This window comes from Labrus mixtus, chromosome 1 (assembly GCF_963584025.1).
Source record: "Labrus mixtus chromosome 1, fLabMix1.1, whole genome shotgun sequence".
NCBI classification, from domain to species: Eukaryota; Metazoa; Chordata; class Actinopteri; order Labriformes; family Labridae; genus Labrus; species Labrus mixtus.
The window spans coordinates 815,698-830,697 of record NC_083612.1 but is presented as its reverse complement, the minus strand read 5'-3'; the positions used below and the strand labels follow the sequence as shown (position 1 = coordinate 830,697).

At 46.3% G+C, this 15,000-nt stretch overlaps 1 protein-coding gene across 6 annotated transcripts in view; it reads right to left on the bottom strand.

The window, feature by feature from the left end:
- Window positions 1-6,397: 6,397 nt before the first annotated feature.
- The window catches only part of LOC132979293 (homeobox-containing protein 1-like), a 24,272-nt gene continuing 15,669 nt past the window's right edge, over window positions 6,398-15,000 (bottom strand). For 3 of the 6 annotated variants that reach the window (XM_061044981.1, XM_061045018.1, XM_061045027.1), the window contains exons 9-11: window positions 14,600-14,683; window positions 9,057-14,500; window positions 6,398-9,024 (exon numbers count right to left, since the gene is read on the bottom strand). In XM_061044981.1, coding sequence (XP_060900964.1) covers window positions 14,195-14,500; window positions 14,600-14,683 — 390 coding nt within the window. In that variant the 3' untranslated portion in view covers window positions 6,398-9,024; window positions 9,057-14,194. The remainder of the gene's footprint in view (window positions 9,025-9,056; window positions 14,501-14,599; window positions 14,684-15,000) is intronic. The other 3 variants (XM_061044990.1, XM_061044999.1, XM_061045010.1) reach the window with 3 other exon arrangements.

Below are 15,000 nucleotides of genomic sequence, written 5' to 3'. Positions count from 1 at the left end.
GTCTCCCTGTAGTCTCCTGTAGTCTCACTGTCTCCCTGTAGTCTCCCGTAGTCTCAGTGTCTCCCTGTAGTCTCAGTGTCTCCCTGTAGTCTCCTGTAGTCTCAGTGTCTCCCTGTAGTCTCCTGTAGTCTCAGTGTCTCCCTGTAGTCTCCTGTAGTCTCAGTGTCTCCCTGTAGTCTCAGTGTCTCCCTGTAGTCTCCTGTAGTCTCACTGTCTCCCTGTAGTCTCCTGTAGTCTCAGTGTCTCCCTGTAGTCTCCCTGTAGTCTCACTGTCTCCCTGTAGTCTCAGTGTCTCCCTGTAGTCTCCTGTAGTCTCAGTGTCTCCCTGTAGTCTCCTGTAGTCTCCCTGTAGTCTCAGTGTCTCCCTGTAGTCTCCTGTAGTCTCACTGTCTCCCTGTAGTCTCAGTGTCTCCCTGTAGTCTCCTGTAGTCTCACTGTCTCCCTGTAGTCTCAGTGTCTCCCTGTAGTCTCAGTGTCTCCCTGTAGTCTCCTGTAGTCTCAGTGTCTCCCTGTAGTCTCCTGTAGTCTCAGTGTCTCCCTGTAGTCTCCTGTAGTCTCCCTGTAGTCTCAGTGTCTCCCTGTAGTCTCCTGTAGTCTCACTGTCTCCCTGTAGTCTCAGTGTCTCCCTGTAGTCTCCTGTAATCTCACTGTCTCCCTGTAGTCTCAGTGTCTCCCTGTAGTCTCCTGTAGTCTCACTGTCTCCCTGTAGTCTCCTGTAGTCTCAGTGTCTCCCTGTAGTCTCCTGTAGTCTCACTGTCTCCCTGTAGTCTCAGTGTCTCCCTGTAGTCTCAGTGTCTCCCTGTAGTCTCCTGTAGTCTCACTGTCTCCCTGTAGTCTCAGTCTCTCCCTGTAGTCTCAGTGTCTCCCTGTAGTCTCCTGTAGTCTCAGTGTCTCCCTGTAGTCTCCTGTAGTCTCCTGTAGTCTCAGTGTCTCCCTGTAGTCTCCTGTAGTCTCAGTGTCTCCCTGTAGTCTCAGTGTCTCCCTGTAGTCTCAGTGTCTCCCTGTAGTCTCAGTGTCTCCCTGTAGTCTCCTGTAGTCTCAGTGTCTCCCTGTAGTCTCAGTGTCTCCCTGTAGTCTCACTGCTGCATCTCTGAACGTCTCATTTCACTTTAACAAACTCTCAGACAGTAATATCCACCTGATGACATCACACACTGACCTGATGACATCACACATTGACCTGATGACATCACACACTGACCTGATGACATCACACACTGACCTGATGACATCACACATTGACCTTATGACATCACACACTGACCTTATGACATCACACATTGACCTTTGTTACCGTTCCTTTGACCTCACTTTGGGATACCTAACCACTTCCTTTTTTCGGTGCTAAACTTCCTGTCCTAACCTTACAGCTACCAGTAGGGTTTTATTTCAAAATAAAAGCACACAGGAAGTAAAGTATTCCCCGCTTAAGACAGGACAAACATTCAAAATAAAAGCCTAACAATTTTGTATTTTTTTCAAACTTCAGATGAAATATCTGAATTGTTTGTCAGCCCGATCGGTTCCTTTTGAAACCTGATATTCTAAAGCATCGAACCCTGGTCTGTACTCAAAGTCTCTGCAGGTTCACAGTTTAGTCGTCGGTCTCAGACGCTCTCAGGTTTATAGACATCAAACGATCTGATGTAAATAAGATTCTCACTCACCTCAGTCTGTTACCTGCAGCAGCGTTACCTGGAGGCTCCAGGGATCATGACAGGACCAGACACACTAATGTGTTTTAACCTTTATTACTACCTGCCCCCCCCCCCCCCCCCCCCCCCCCCCCCCTTTAGCAGAGAGCTGTACTCGTCTCCACTGATGAACAAACATCACAATGAAACACACGAGCAATACACGGCGGTTAGGGGGCGCAGTGACGGATTCTTTCTGGGTCTGCTTTTAGGTTCCAGCAGCCATATTTACCAGAGCTGTGTGACTTTCAAAATAAGAGCTCAAAGAGAGGCGTTGGTGCTGTAAGCTTTCTCAGAGCGAGGCCGAGAGAGCTGAACGGGTTGAAAGTGGTCGACAGTATTCACCATATCAAACCGCCTGGTTCTCCTCGTGTATGTTGTTGCTTCTGTAGATTCTGTGGAGCGGGTTTGTGTCGACGTGTTGGTGTGTGTGTGTGTGTAATATATGCTCATATTAAGACGTATAAAAAGACCAATCTGACCACACGTTTGGGTTTTTATTAATTTAAGTGTTTTATGTAATTCTATGCTGCAATCCAAAGAATAAACATGTATTATATGACATTTATAACTTTCTGTTTTTTCATCATCTGAACAGTAAATAAGAAACAAATAAAGGAGGATTAACAGAGATCTTGTTCTTTATTTGTACCCGACGCGATGCAGGAGGTCGTGAGTCTGAAGGTGAGTGACACCTGCAGTCGACAGATTGTTAGTTTACTTAAGACCTCTGATTTAACACCTGAAGCTCCGCCTCCTCTTGTTCTCCTCTCATGTTGTCATTCTGTGAAACCTACAGAGCAGCTTCACATGATCTGATAAAATCATCAATGCATTGAAATTATTATTTTCCCAATTCAATATCGATTCAGGGAAATCCTGAGATCGATTTGTTTCTTTGTAATGACGCCCCTCTCCACTAGGGGCGCTGTGAATTCAGCTCAGGGACAAATGTGTTTATACTGTAGTTTCATGTTTGTTCTAATGCTATACAAACATAATTATTTAACAACTATCAGAAGGTTCTGTGATGAGTTATCTGGGTATTTCTGTCAGCTATACGTTTTATTATTAAAGAGCCCATATTCTGCCCTTTTTGGGGTTTGTATATTTAATCTATGTTCCTACTTTTGTACGTTCACAATAGATAAAGTTATAAAAAAGTGTCTGTTTTCATGTACTGCTCCCTCTCCGCTCTGAGTCCGTCAGCTACACTCTGTTGAGCCCACACTGTTAGACCCCACGTGGGCCAAGTCTGCTCTGATTGGTCTGCCGATCCGCTCTGTCGTTATTGGTCAGTTGCTCAGCACGGTTCTCGGAAATGTCCCGCCTCTTTTACCATATTAGGAATGCAGCCACTGGCTCCGTCCGAGGGGAGCATAAACATTAGCACCTTAGCACTACTGTGCTACCGCAGGCTACGGCATATCGTGGGCGTGCTACAGAAGTTAACGGGCGTGCAACATGAGCTGCTGGGCCACAACGAGCTTAGATCAGTGATCTCACACTGACAATGACGCCGCACTGACACATTTGTATCGAGGGGGGCTAGAACCGAGCGTTACATGCAGCTAATGCTACAGCTAACAGGAGGACGTAGGAGAAGCTGTGTTTCTGCAGACTTTGAATTTTTGCACATAGATGTGTCTAAACATGCACAGGACACTTTGAAAACACACTAAAGAGCATATAAAACCAGAAAAAGAAGAATATGGGACCTTTAAATCGATTTAGAATCAAATCGTGAAATGTTGTGGACATCACCCAGCTCTATGATCTGACACTGACGTCAGTAAAAACCCTAATTTCAGCTCCTGTCTCTTTAAGACCCTCCCTCTTCTGATTGGCCAGCTCTCTGGAAGCCTTCCTGGAGGGAGCAGAACCGTCGGTCCGTCGTCGCCCTCTTCTCTGCGTGCGGCTCCGTCGCTACCTGCTGGCCCCCTTCGGCCGTTTTTTGGCCGACTCGACATGTTAAATCGCTGTGAGCTGTCGCGGTTGGGGGTAGGAACCTCTCTGATTGGCTGTTCAGCTAAGCGACACGAGAGCCAGTGCACGAGAAGAAAAACGGAAGCGCCTCTGATATTCTTGTTCCACTAGTCAAAGACCGAGGGCTGACAGCGCCAGAAGTTCCTATATTACGACGGTTTATTTATCCACGTTCTTCTTCGGTTTCCACTTTTTGGAATGACGGTTAGACTACCGCCCCCTGCTGGCGTGGAGAGTTATTACCTCTCTCTGCAGAACGTGCGTGGTGGTTGGTCGGTCGTCGGCTGCAGTCTTTGCGGTGTGTTCTCGTGAAACTTTTTGGCCAAAACAAAAAGGCGCCGACCAGTTCTTTGCCGTCTGCTCGGTGTGTCGGGGTCTTTAGAGGTTTCAGAGGTTTACGTAGAGGCTTGAAGCCGTCAGGTAAAATTCTTGGTTTCATATCGGGGAACTATGGCGTGATTTTCAGAACAAGCCGTTTAGCGCCCTCTGCAGACTCATCCTGGGATTACTCCAACATACGTTTACCTCATGATCTGAAACTTTGCCCACCTTTAGTTCAGACATCCTGCTGTAACACGAGAGATTAAGACGGGAGCAGAAGAAGGAGACTTTAAAAATCTGTATCGTAGATTTGTCAACACAAGTGCAGATCAAACGTCGTCTCTATAAATATTCTGTACATTATTTTAGGGTAAGGAACAGAACGATATGTCCCAGACCTCAAACATCCATTTTAGAGGAGCAGTCTTGAAGCCAGGGTTACAAACACCACAGCCTCCATCGCTTCACATCGTTCACCTCTCCTCAACTTAACGCACGCTTCAAAATAATACATTTTAATATTTGAATACCTGCACGGCGTTGAAAGAAATAAGGAACTCTTGATGTTGTTTATAGCAAAAGAAAGACGAGCATGCTCAGTCGCGTACCGTTGAGGACTCACAGAGCACTTCCTGATGAATGAATTCATGTCCAACCACCGAGGTACTCAGGAAAATGAACATCTGTGTTTGATCTTGACACAAATAATCACCTAGTGATATTTTAATGCATTCCTTGACCCAGAAAATGTTTTTATTGACACCAAGATTGACTTTCTAAGTGGCTTGGAAGACATAATGGCACTTAGCCATCTTGATGAAGTGGCTCCCCCCCCACCAAAATTGAAAGCTCTGGTGATGAGACTGTGTGGAAAAACTTGGTGCTTTTGTCCGGCGTCTCCCCATTTATCCCAAATCTGGTCCTAAGCCGCCTCACTAGTACGACATTCAGGTACTTTTGACAAACTGAGGATCTCACATTTGTTCTTAAATTGCATTTTGGACCAATCAGAACGAACTAGGACGAGGTTTAGAAAACAAAGTGTTGTTTAAGATGAACGTTTAATGTGTTTTCTCGCTGACTGGTTTTGAATGTTGGTATGGCAGGAAGCTGCTCTCTGTACTGCATACCACTGAATCTGAGTGGTACTGTCTGAACTGGACCGGACCGGCCTTCTTTCTGCCCCGCCTGAAGATCTTCATGACTCGAAGTGAAAGGAGCATCTCGGGATGTTTCAGAGATCAAACCTGTTAAAAAGAAATGTTCACACTCGCATGCAAAAATGACAAGACACACATTTCATGGATCTGTTTTTATTCCCTTGTAAATAGAATATCAATAAAAACACACCTCAGAAATAACAGAAGGTTTATCCAACAGATGGAAAAGTAACAAAAGGCGTCTGTAGAAGTTTCTACTCAGCGAGTACACAACAGTCTACCGTCCAAAAAAGGCACTAAATCTTCAACAAGGGCGGAGAAACCATTTCAAACTGATACAACCAATGTCCCGCAGAGACGAGCTTATTGCCAAAATGAAACGGTAACCAAGGTAACCACCGAGATGCTTTGAGATCTAAGCTCTGAACCAGATCTTCATTTTCAGGACGTTTATGTACAGGTTATGGAGCATTTACATTTTATGCTGAATGGTAATAAATGTCTTTAAACTCTTCAAACGTTGTTCTGCATCATCATCTGTGCAGACCTCAGATCAGATCCTCTACAACCCTGTTCACACCGACATGCATCCTGACATGCAGAGTGTCAGCAGGACGACTATGAACTGTTGGTGTGAACGCACAGAGCGATCAGCAGAAGAGGAGACGGCCGTTTTGGACGCCCCTCGGTTTGCCAGATATGAGAGCAGTTATCAGGTCAAACCAACAGGTGTTGCAGCGATGGAAGCGGGCAAGAGAACTGGGCGGCAGTAGCTCAGTCTTTATGGACTTGGGTTGGGAACCGGAGGTCGCCGGTCCCGGTGTGGATAAAATTTGTAAATATGAAAACAGTAAATTAGTCTCTAAGAACATGTCGATGCTGAAGATGCATGTGATCTACAGGTGTGTAGGTGGATCTGATCTGGTCTGCTAACTTCCTGTGAAGGATCCTTTCAAAATAAAACTAGAACTACAAGCAAGGCAACAAAGGAATGAAGGCAGACGGCAGAATGGCATTTTCAGCAAAGAAAAAACGTCAGGCTGCCAGAAACACAGTGACCACGAGGAGCCTGAACACGAGTCAAAGAGACGAGGAGATCTTTCAAGTTCAGTATCAAATGACCACAAACCATCTGGAAGTACGGAGTCACGTTAGGGTCAAAAACTGTGGCGGACCAAGTAAACAGCAATGATTCTTTACACAAGAAACATGAACGACTGAAGTGGTTCTGGTTTCATTATTATTATTATGGGATGTTGTTTTTATTATGTTACTGTTGACCCGTCACATGACAGGAAGTGGCTTTTTTAACACCGTACTGAGTTCTTGTGGGTCACACTGGACACATTTCACCGAAGACCTTGAAGAGTTTGTCATTTATCCAAAGCCCCGTTTCCACCAAGCGGTCCGGTTTGGGTTCAGTACGGTCTGGTTTGGGTTCAGTACGGTCCGGTCTGGGATCGGTACGGTCCGGTCTGGGATCGGTACGGTCTGGTTTGGGTTCAGTACGGTCTGGTTTGGGTTCAGTACGGTCCGGTCTGGGATCGGTACGGTCCGGTCTGGGATCGGTACGGTCTGGTACGTTCAAACCAGATTTTGCTTGCGTCTCCACAGTCAGCCGTATTCTTACTCGGTAAGCCGAGTTTTGAGCCAGATGGCGAGAACTAGCTACATATTAGCGTGACATTAAAGCAGCGTGACACAGTGTAGCCTGCCAAATAATAAAATGAAGAAGAACGCGACACAGTATAAAAAAGAGGAAGTCCAGCAGAGGTCATCAACGTCAACAGAAACAGCCTTGAAATCCACGAGATATTGAAGCATGGCATGTTTAGTGTTCCTTTATTACCGCTGTCGCACGGGAAGTGATGATTCTTTCAACCAATCAACGGACTGCAGTGTGTCTAGCTCCGCCCTTAAGGGTCGGATCGGGACGCTTGGTACCCCGACAGCAAACAAGTAGTGTCTCTGTTTGTTGGTAACATTCCCGACTTCTGATGGTGGAACAGAACAGATCTGGACCGCTTGGTGTCAAAGGGGCGTGGTCGACTTGTGAATAACCTTTACTCTTCAGTGACACAGGTTAACATCACCGTGTAAGACTAAATGAAAAGTGACACGTAAAAGTTTACATTTCTCACCGATGGTTTGAATTCTTCTCGTCTCTTCTTCACGTGTTCCGACTGTAAAGTAATAAAATATGACACTTTGCTGCTTCAGTTCTCTAATGAACAGTTTTATCAGGAGACCCTGAAGGCAGCAGCTGAAACAACTTAAACCCCTGAAATAATCTCAGAACAGCACGAGGTCTTTAATGAGCCCGGAGGCTCGCTTCAGAAAGGCGTCTGCTTGGCAGATTTTCAAAATACAACAAAAAAAAACACTTTAATGTTTTGGTGTAAATAATTCAAAACAATGAGCTACGTACGCGACTAACGATGCCTCAGAGTTTTATAAACGCTTGAAGCAAACACACTGAGACAGCTCTGCTGCCGTAAAATCAAAGAGACATTCGATTTAAAATCCACATTCAGACTGAAACGACACGGCGCAGTTACGATATTTAACCACCAGGAGGCGCAGAATAAAAACATGTTGTAGTTATTAATCTGGTGGAGGCGGGGCCATGATTTAACTCTTTGTTGATTGAGTGGAAGTTCCCTTTAACTGTCTGTTTATTGGCTCGACTTTGAGAAGGACTTTCCCTTTAAATAAACCACGCGGACGTTCCTGATGGCGAGCCAGTGAAGCATCTTTACGGCGCCATCACAGCGTGCGCTCCGTCTCGACTCTTAGTCAGACTCGGAGCGTTTAAATTTGGATTCACATTGAAGCAGCTCAGGAGAACCTGCGGGGGAGGGGTAGCTTATACCTGCGGGGGGAGAGTGAGGTATCTGTGTTGAGTTTGAACTCTGAACTAGTAGCTTTAAAGCACCTGGTGAAGATCCATGGAGCCACGTTACAGTCGGCTCTTTAGCTTATTGAGTTTTTCAGTGATGTGTGAACCGCTCATGTAGAAGTCCTTTCTGCTGACCCAAAAACACTCGACATTTCATGTTTTTAACCGATAAATACAACGTTATGAGATGAGATCGTCTTGGATCTCCTGATGAAGCACAACAGGGTTCAGGATTTGTCCCTCGTGTCGGGTACAGACCGTGAAAGATGATCCATCGTGGTCATATCTGAGGTCGTGACTCCTAAACATTGCGTTGTGAGAGAGGATCAGGAAGATGGCCGATCTAGTGGTCTTGTAGTGTTGTAGTACTTGAACTCAGTCTTGGTCTCGATCTTAGACGGGGCGGACTTTAGATTTTAAATCAAGACCGGTCAAGACCAGTACTGACAGGCTGTTTTTCCACGTCATTACTGACAGCAGAAGGAAAAGAACAAATAACTTCAATTCTTTTGTAGTTTGATTTTTATCCCCCGGTTACGATCTAAGTGAGTGACACGCCCCCTAAACACAAGATGAGGATTTTTCAGAGCTATTTATGGTATTGGTCTTGGTCTCGCCCTGCCTTGGTCTTGGCCTTGGTCTTGGTCTCGCCCTGCCTTGGTCTTGGTCTTGACTCGGTCTCGCCCCCTAAATGTCTTGGTCTTGTCTTGGTCTCGACCCCTAAATGTCTTGGTCTTGACTCGGTCTCGCCCTGCCTTGGTCTTGTCTTGGTCTCGACCCCTAAATGTCTTGGTCTTGACTCGGTCTCGACCCCTAAATGTCTTGGTCTTGACTCGGTCTCGACCCCTAAATGTCTTGGTCTTGTCTTGGTCTTGATCCCTAAATGTCTTGGTCTTGACTCAGTCTCGACCCCTAAATGTCTTGGTCTTGACTCGGTCTCGCCCTGCCTTGGTCTTGACTCGGTCTCGACCCCTAAACGTCTTGGTCTTGTCTGACCCTGCCTTGGTCTTGGTCTTGACTCGGTCTCGACCCCTAAATGTCTTGGTCTTGACTCGGTCTCGATCCCTAAATGTCTTGGTCTTGACTCGGTCTCGACCCCTAAATGTCTTGGTCTTGACTCGGTCTCGACCCCTAAATGTCTTGGTCTTGACCCCTAAATGTCTTGGTCTTGACTCGGTCTCGATCCCTAAATGTCTTGGTCTTCACTCGGTCTCGACCCCTAAACGTCTTGGTCTTGACTCGATCTCGACCCCTAAACGTCTTGGTCTTGACTCGATCTCGACCTCTAAACGTCTTGGTCTTGACTCGGTCTCGACCCCTAAATGTCTTGGTCTTGACTTGGTCTCGACCCCTAAACGTCTTGGTCTTGTCTCACCCTGCCTTGGTCTTGGTCTTGACTCGGTCTCGACCCCTAAATGTCTTGGTCTTGACTCGGTCTCGACCCCTAAATGTCTTGGTCTTGACTCGGTCTCGACCCCTAAACGTCTTGGTCTTGTCTCACCCTGCCTTGGTCTTGGTCTTGATTGGTCTCAATCCCTAAACGTCTTGGTCTTGGTCTTGACTCGGTCTCGCCCTGCCTTGGTCTTGTCTTGGTCTCAGATCACTCTGGTCTCGGGTACGTCTTGGTCTCGGTTAGTGTGGTCTTGACTACAACACTGCGGTCTTGAGACCAATGATGGCCTGCGACAAATATCTGACAGTGTCAGAACTTTAAGATGATCATCTCACGATGTAAATGCTTCTACGCCGTCTCATCCGACCCGTCATCAGACGATGGCGAGGTAAAACGTGTGAAAGGCTTTAAAAGTAAAACAAGATCCGTTTGAAGATTTGAACGCAGAAGGACTTCTACGAGGGCGGCACAAGAATCCTTTATCTCGATTGGACTACTCTTCACTCGGCCTCTCTGGTCTGTTTCATACTCTTGAAATGTTTGAACAGTTTGGACTATAAGCACCATAACATCGACCCGACGACGCGTCATTCAACATAAAACCATGGAGAGTGTGTTTAGAACACATGGTGTATCGAGACCTCGGATACACCTTCAAAAAGAAATGAAATAACGAGACACATCTGATGCGTCTCTGATTACGACGTGACTCCTCCCATTTCCATCATTCACTCTAAAAAAAACTTTAACGTAATACTTTGGCTGATGCGTCACTCACCTTTCAGCGCCATGAAACACTCCCTCCACGCTAACATGTCTAGATACTGTAGATAGAAATGGATCAGATATATACCCACACACTTTATATAATATACTGTTTATAGGTTTGTGTGGTTCTGCATACATACACGCCTAAGTATGCGTTCACGTTACTCTTCGACCTGCGGCGTCTACAAACCACTGAGTTCCCCGACATCAATTTAAAGATCCTCTCAGTCGTCTTTCAAACGCGGGTCACCCGGTGGGCGAGTCGGCACAATGACGAACACTCACCTGGACAGCAGGTTTTATACTAATCTGTTGATTATTTAAAATGTACGATTCCCGTGTTTTAACAAAAAAACACTATGATTCGTATCTTCATCACAACTGAATGAATAATTTTCACTATTTTAATCAAGATGTAATTAAAAACGGTAGCTGTGGAGTATGTTATAAAGTTGAAAGGGGGGTTTAAAATCCATATCAAGTCGTGCATCAAAAGAGGAGGCTGCGATTCTGAATTCCCCCACAATATTATTTTACCTGAACATCCTCGGAAAGGTCGCGGGGGCGGACATATTGCTCTGAAGTCTTTTTGGGGGATCTCCGAGCGTTTCCATGTCTGATGTGTTACAGAAATTCTTTCGATCTGTTCTTGATTTTCAAATCGGTTGGAAATGCTTGGAGCACCGACAAAGGGAGACACCCAGGAGGTAAACATATCAGACTGTGTCTTCCCCACGACCACCGGCCATCGCCCAGCCACCACCATCGGACTGTAGGGCCCCACGACCGCCGGCCAACGCCCAGCCACCACCATCGGACTGTAGCTGCCCCACGACCACCGGCCAACGCCCAGCCCCCACCATCTGACTGTAGCGGCCCCACGATCACCGGCCAATGCCCAGCCCCCACCATCTGACTGTAGCGGCCCCACGATCACCGGCCAATGCCCAGCCACCACCATCGGACTGTAGCGGCCCCACGACCACCGGCCAACGCCCAGCCACCACCATATGTCTGTAGCGGCCCCACGACCACCGGCGTTCACCTTCATGCACGGCCAGCTCTGACCTCTACCTCAGTGGAAAGGAAGTGTGGACAACAGGAATGCGGGGAATACAAAGGAGAAATCCTTCCTAGAGCTCTCTCTCTGACGCCCCGGTAGGTCTTTGAACTAGAGCTCAAGAAAGTGGGACACAGTTTGTTGGGATCTGATCTTCACTCTTTTTGGACACATGGAGGTGTTGTCATGGAGCGCTGCGCCCTAGTTGAAAATGTTTTAACTTCCCCTTAACCTGCACGGACTGTAAGCGCGACCTTGCACAACATGCAACGCATAGACGACGAGTGGGTTTAAGAGCGTCCTGAATCCTATCTGGAAGGCCCTTCAGAGCTCATCGTAGAGCCGCTCCCCTTCCTGACAGACGAGCAAGATATGGTGGTTTCCTCATCAATCAATCAATCATTATTTGTATGGCGCCGATTCATAAGTGTTATCTCAAGACGCTTTACAAAAGAGCATATGGAATAATATGCAGTTAGAAAATAAAGTTTGGAACAGCAGCAGAAATGTGTGTCGCTCCTGGACGAGACTAAACTCTCCCACATCTTGTCGTGCCCTCAGGATCTCATGAAGCCACGCCCTCTTTCTGGGCTGCTCGTCTCCTCCTCCTCAGCAGAAGAAAGCTCAGAGCGTTATTACTCAAAGTAGCTATTTTCCTGATTATTGTTTCGGTCACCTAGCGCCGTTGCTTTGTGCGTGCTCCCCTTCTGCTCTGCGACCCTACATCACATCCGATCTAAAAGGCCCTGAAGGCTGAGCCCAGGCCGCCATGCGAATGAAACTTTTACTGGCTGCTTGTATATGCAGCCTGGTTCTTCTGGTCACCATCCAAACCTCCTGACTACAGGGGATAATGGTGGTAAATCCAAAGCTTTGCCTTCACAGATCAGATCCCAGTCAGTAACTCACTTCTGCTGCTGAGAAAATAATCCAGTTCTCAAGAAGTGAATCATGGCCTCAGATCTGGAGGTGCCCCGTTTTTGTCTAAACCGCTTCAAACTAAGCTGTAAACCATCCCAATGCCTTCTACAAATCTACAATTAATTTATCAGACACTTTTATCCAAAGCTACGTACATCAGAGAGTAAGAACAACACAAGCAAGGATCTAGGATGATGGTTTGATGAAGCCAACAGAACCACATCATCTGCATAGAGATGTAATACAACTCTAACGTCCCCAAACAAAACAGGCTCCTTCTCTTGGCTGTGCTTTGAGATCCAGTCCAACAATCATAAACAGCAAATTCTACAGTTCTACAATTCACTTAGCAGACGCTTTTATCCAAAGCGACTTACATGACACCCATCAAGAACGAGGAGTCTTAGACTTTATGCCAGGTCTGTGTACACAGCTCTCACTTTGATGATACAAGCAACTGGGTAAGCAAACTCCAATAACTCCCCAGAAGAGAGTAATGTGAAGCCATTGTTCCTTGTATACCTGAAATCCAGCGATAGTCCAGAACCTCTTCTCCAGCCCCCTACAGTAAACCTTTCCCATGAGGTTGAGTTGTGTGGTTCCCTGGTTTGCCCTTTTTGAAAATGGGACCACCACCCTGATGTGCCTCTCCAGAGACTGTCCGAGACCGAGCCAAGACTACCCAATGAAGTCCAGAGCCGGTCTGAGTGCGATTCGATGACCAACTGAAGACGACGCAGCGATTAAGAAAGTACCGGTAAGCTAGCAGCCCCTCAGTGGATTATCGGTATGATTTGGCAAAATAAATTCACTACAACGTGATCAAGAAAGACGTTCAGATGACGGACTGAAAACCTTAAAAAGTACAAAAACAACAATCGACCCCAAATGTTTGAGGCAGAAAAAAAGGACGGTTTCAGATGAAACACTTCAAAGCTATCCGTTCAGCGGTATTTCTATTTCAACTTAAATTTGAAAATTATTCATTCAGTTGTTCAAAAGTTAGAAAAGGATTATGGCCTTCCTTTGGTCATACCTCAAGCTTATTTTATACGTTCCGGAGGACTCTGCTTCCATATTTATACATATTTTTAAAATTTGTCTTAAGCCCTGTTCAGACTGACGTTACAAGCCATGATATTTACAACCCTGTGTGTGTGTGTGTGTGTGTGTGTGTGTGTGTGTGTGTGTGTGTGTGTGTGTGGAGCTCCCTCTGTGCCGTGCTTCTGCCACGCTGAAACTCACAGGACGGGGAGACACCAATGTTACGCCGTCACAGGAACAATATGAATGTATAAAGACGTGATGACGGCTGAGTTGTGACACAGTCTGAAAAGGGCTTAAGAATCAGAGAAATATTCCCAAAGAGCTGTAACCATGACAACCATGAGCTTAACCTGCTGTTCTTCTCAGTGGAAGGATTTACCAGGGAACATTTAAAATATAAATCATCTGTGGTTAAAATGCGCTACATGAAACTTTAAAAACAATCCGTTAAAATGAACTCTGAAAGTCATATTCTCTTTTGAGGCTGTTCAGTTGTGTTGTGATCACAGTGCGAGACCCTGAAACTATCTGAACCACGTTTCTAAAACAGTGATGTCCTGCTGTGAAAAAACAAGGTGTTCAAAGAAACCCGTCCTGAGGGAAGATTTAAAAGGCTCCAAAAGAAATCCACAAAGAGGGGACGTTAAGCACATCCCTGTCATGATGACATCATTGATTATTATCTGTGTGGGATCTTTTGGGCTTTTTAAATCTCCCACAGTCGATGGATCACGTTGCCCTAAAAGCGATTATCTTTATTATTATACACGAGTAATGCCTCTAAGAGTGTAGCAGAGCAGGTTGGTGGTTGGAGGTAGGGTTGGGAGGTATCTCAGGGTCGGAGTTTACATGACTTTTGGTCATTTTTTTTCCCCCACTTATTACATTCCTATAAAATCTGTTTGCATATAAACACGCCTCTGTTCCACTCATTACCCCAAAAAATTAGTCGTCCTCCAGCGTCTCCGTCTTGATGTCGTTTCCCATACTGCACCTTGCTGCCTCCACATGATTGGCAGCGACCTTTTCCAAAGTGATGGGGTCCTGGGGCTCGGACAGGGCGCTATGGATGGTGGGTTCCTCCTGGAGGGAGGGGGAGGGGGGAGACCAGGACACTCCTGTCAATCTGGAACCTTCCGCCTGGGGGCCAGCCCCTGAGACTAGGGAGCGACCAATCAGAGAAGCCCCTCTCTGTCCAGACAAGGCTCCTCTGCTCAGGGCAGAGAACCAGCTGGGAAGCAGCGTGGGAACCTGAGCCAGAAATTAAAAGGATTATCAAATGAATACATCGAATTAAAAGATTTTTGATCAATGCACTTGATGATTAAAAATGTGTGTAGTCGGCCGTACCTGAGTTGGAGAGGACAGGTCGGCTCGACTGAAACAAAACTGTCTGGCTGATGCTCTCTTCTCAAATAAGGACACCTCGCAACCCTGTGACGGAGCAAGGACATGGGTCATTATACCGTCACAGTACAGAGTGTCACAATCATCCAAACCAACAGGTGTTGCAGCGATGGAAGCGGGCAAGAGAAGTGGTTCAGATAGAAGTGATTGTACCCGACCTAAAAAGCCTCTGCATGTTTCTAATAAGCTCCACGAGCAGAAACGTGCTCAAACTAGGATCAATATTGGAGATGCTTTTGAAAAATGGAGAGAGGTTAGAACACAGAAAGGTTTACAGACCCATGCAGAGCTGGATAAACACTGAAGCTTCAGAGTCCACCACATGGTGACCTGAGTGAGCATGG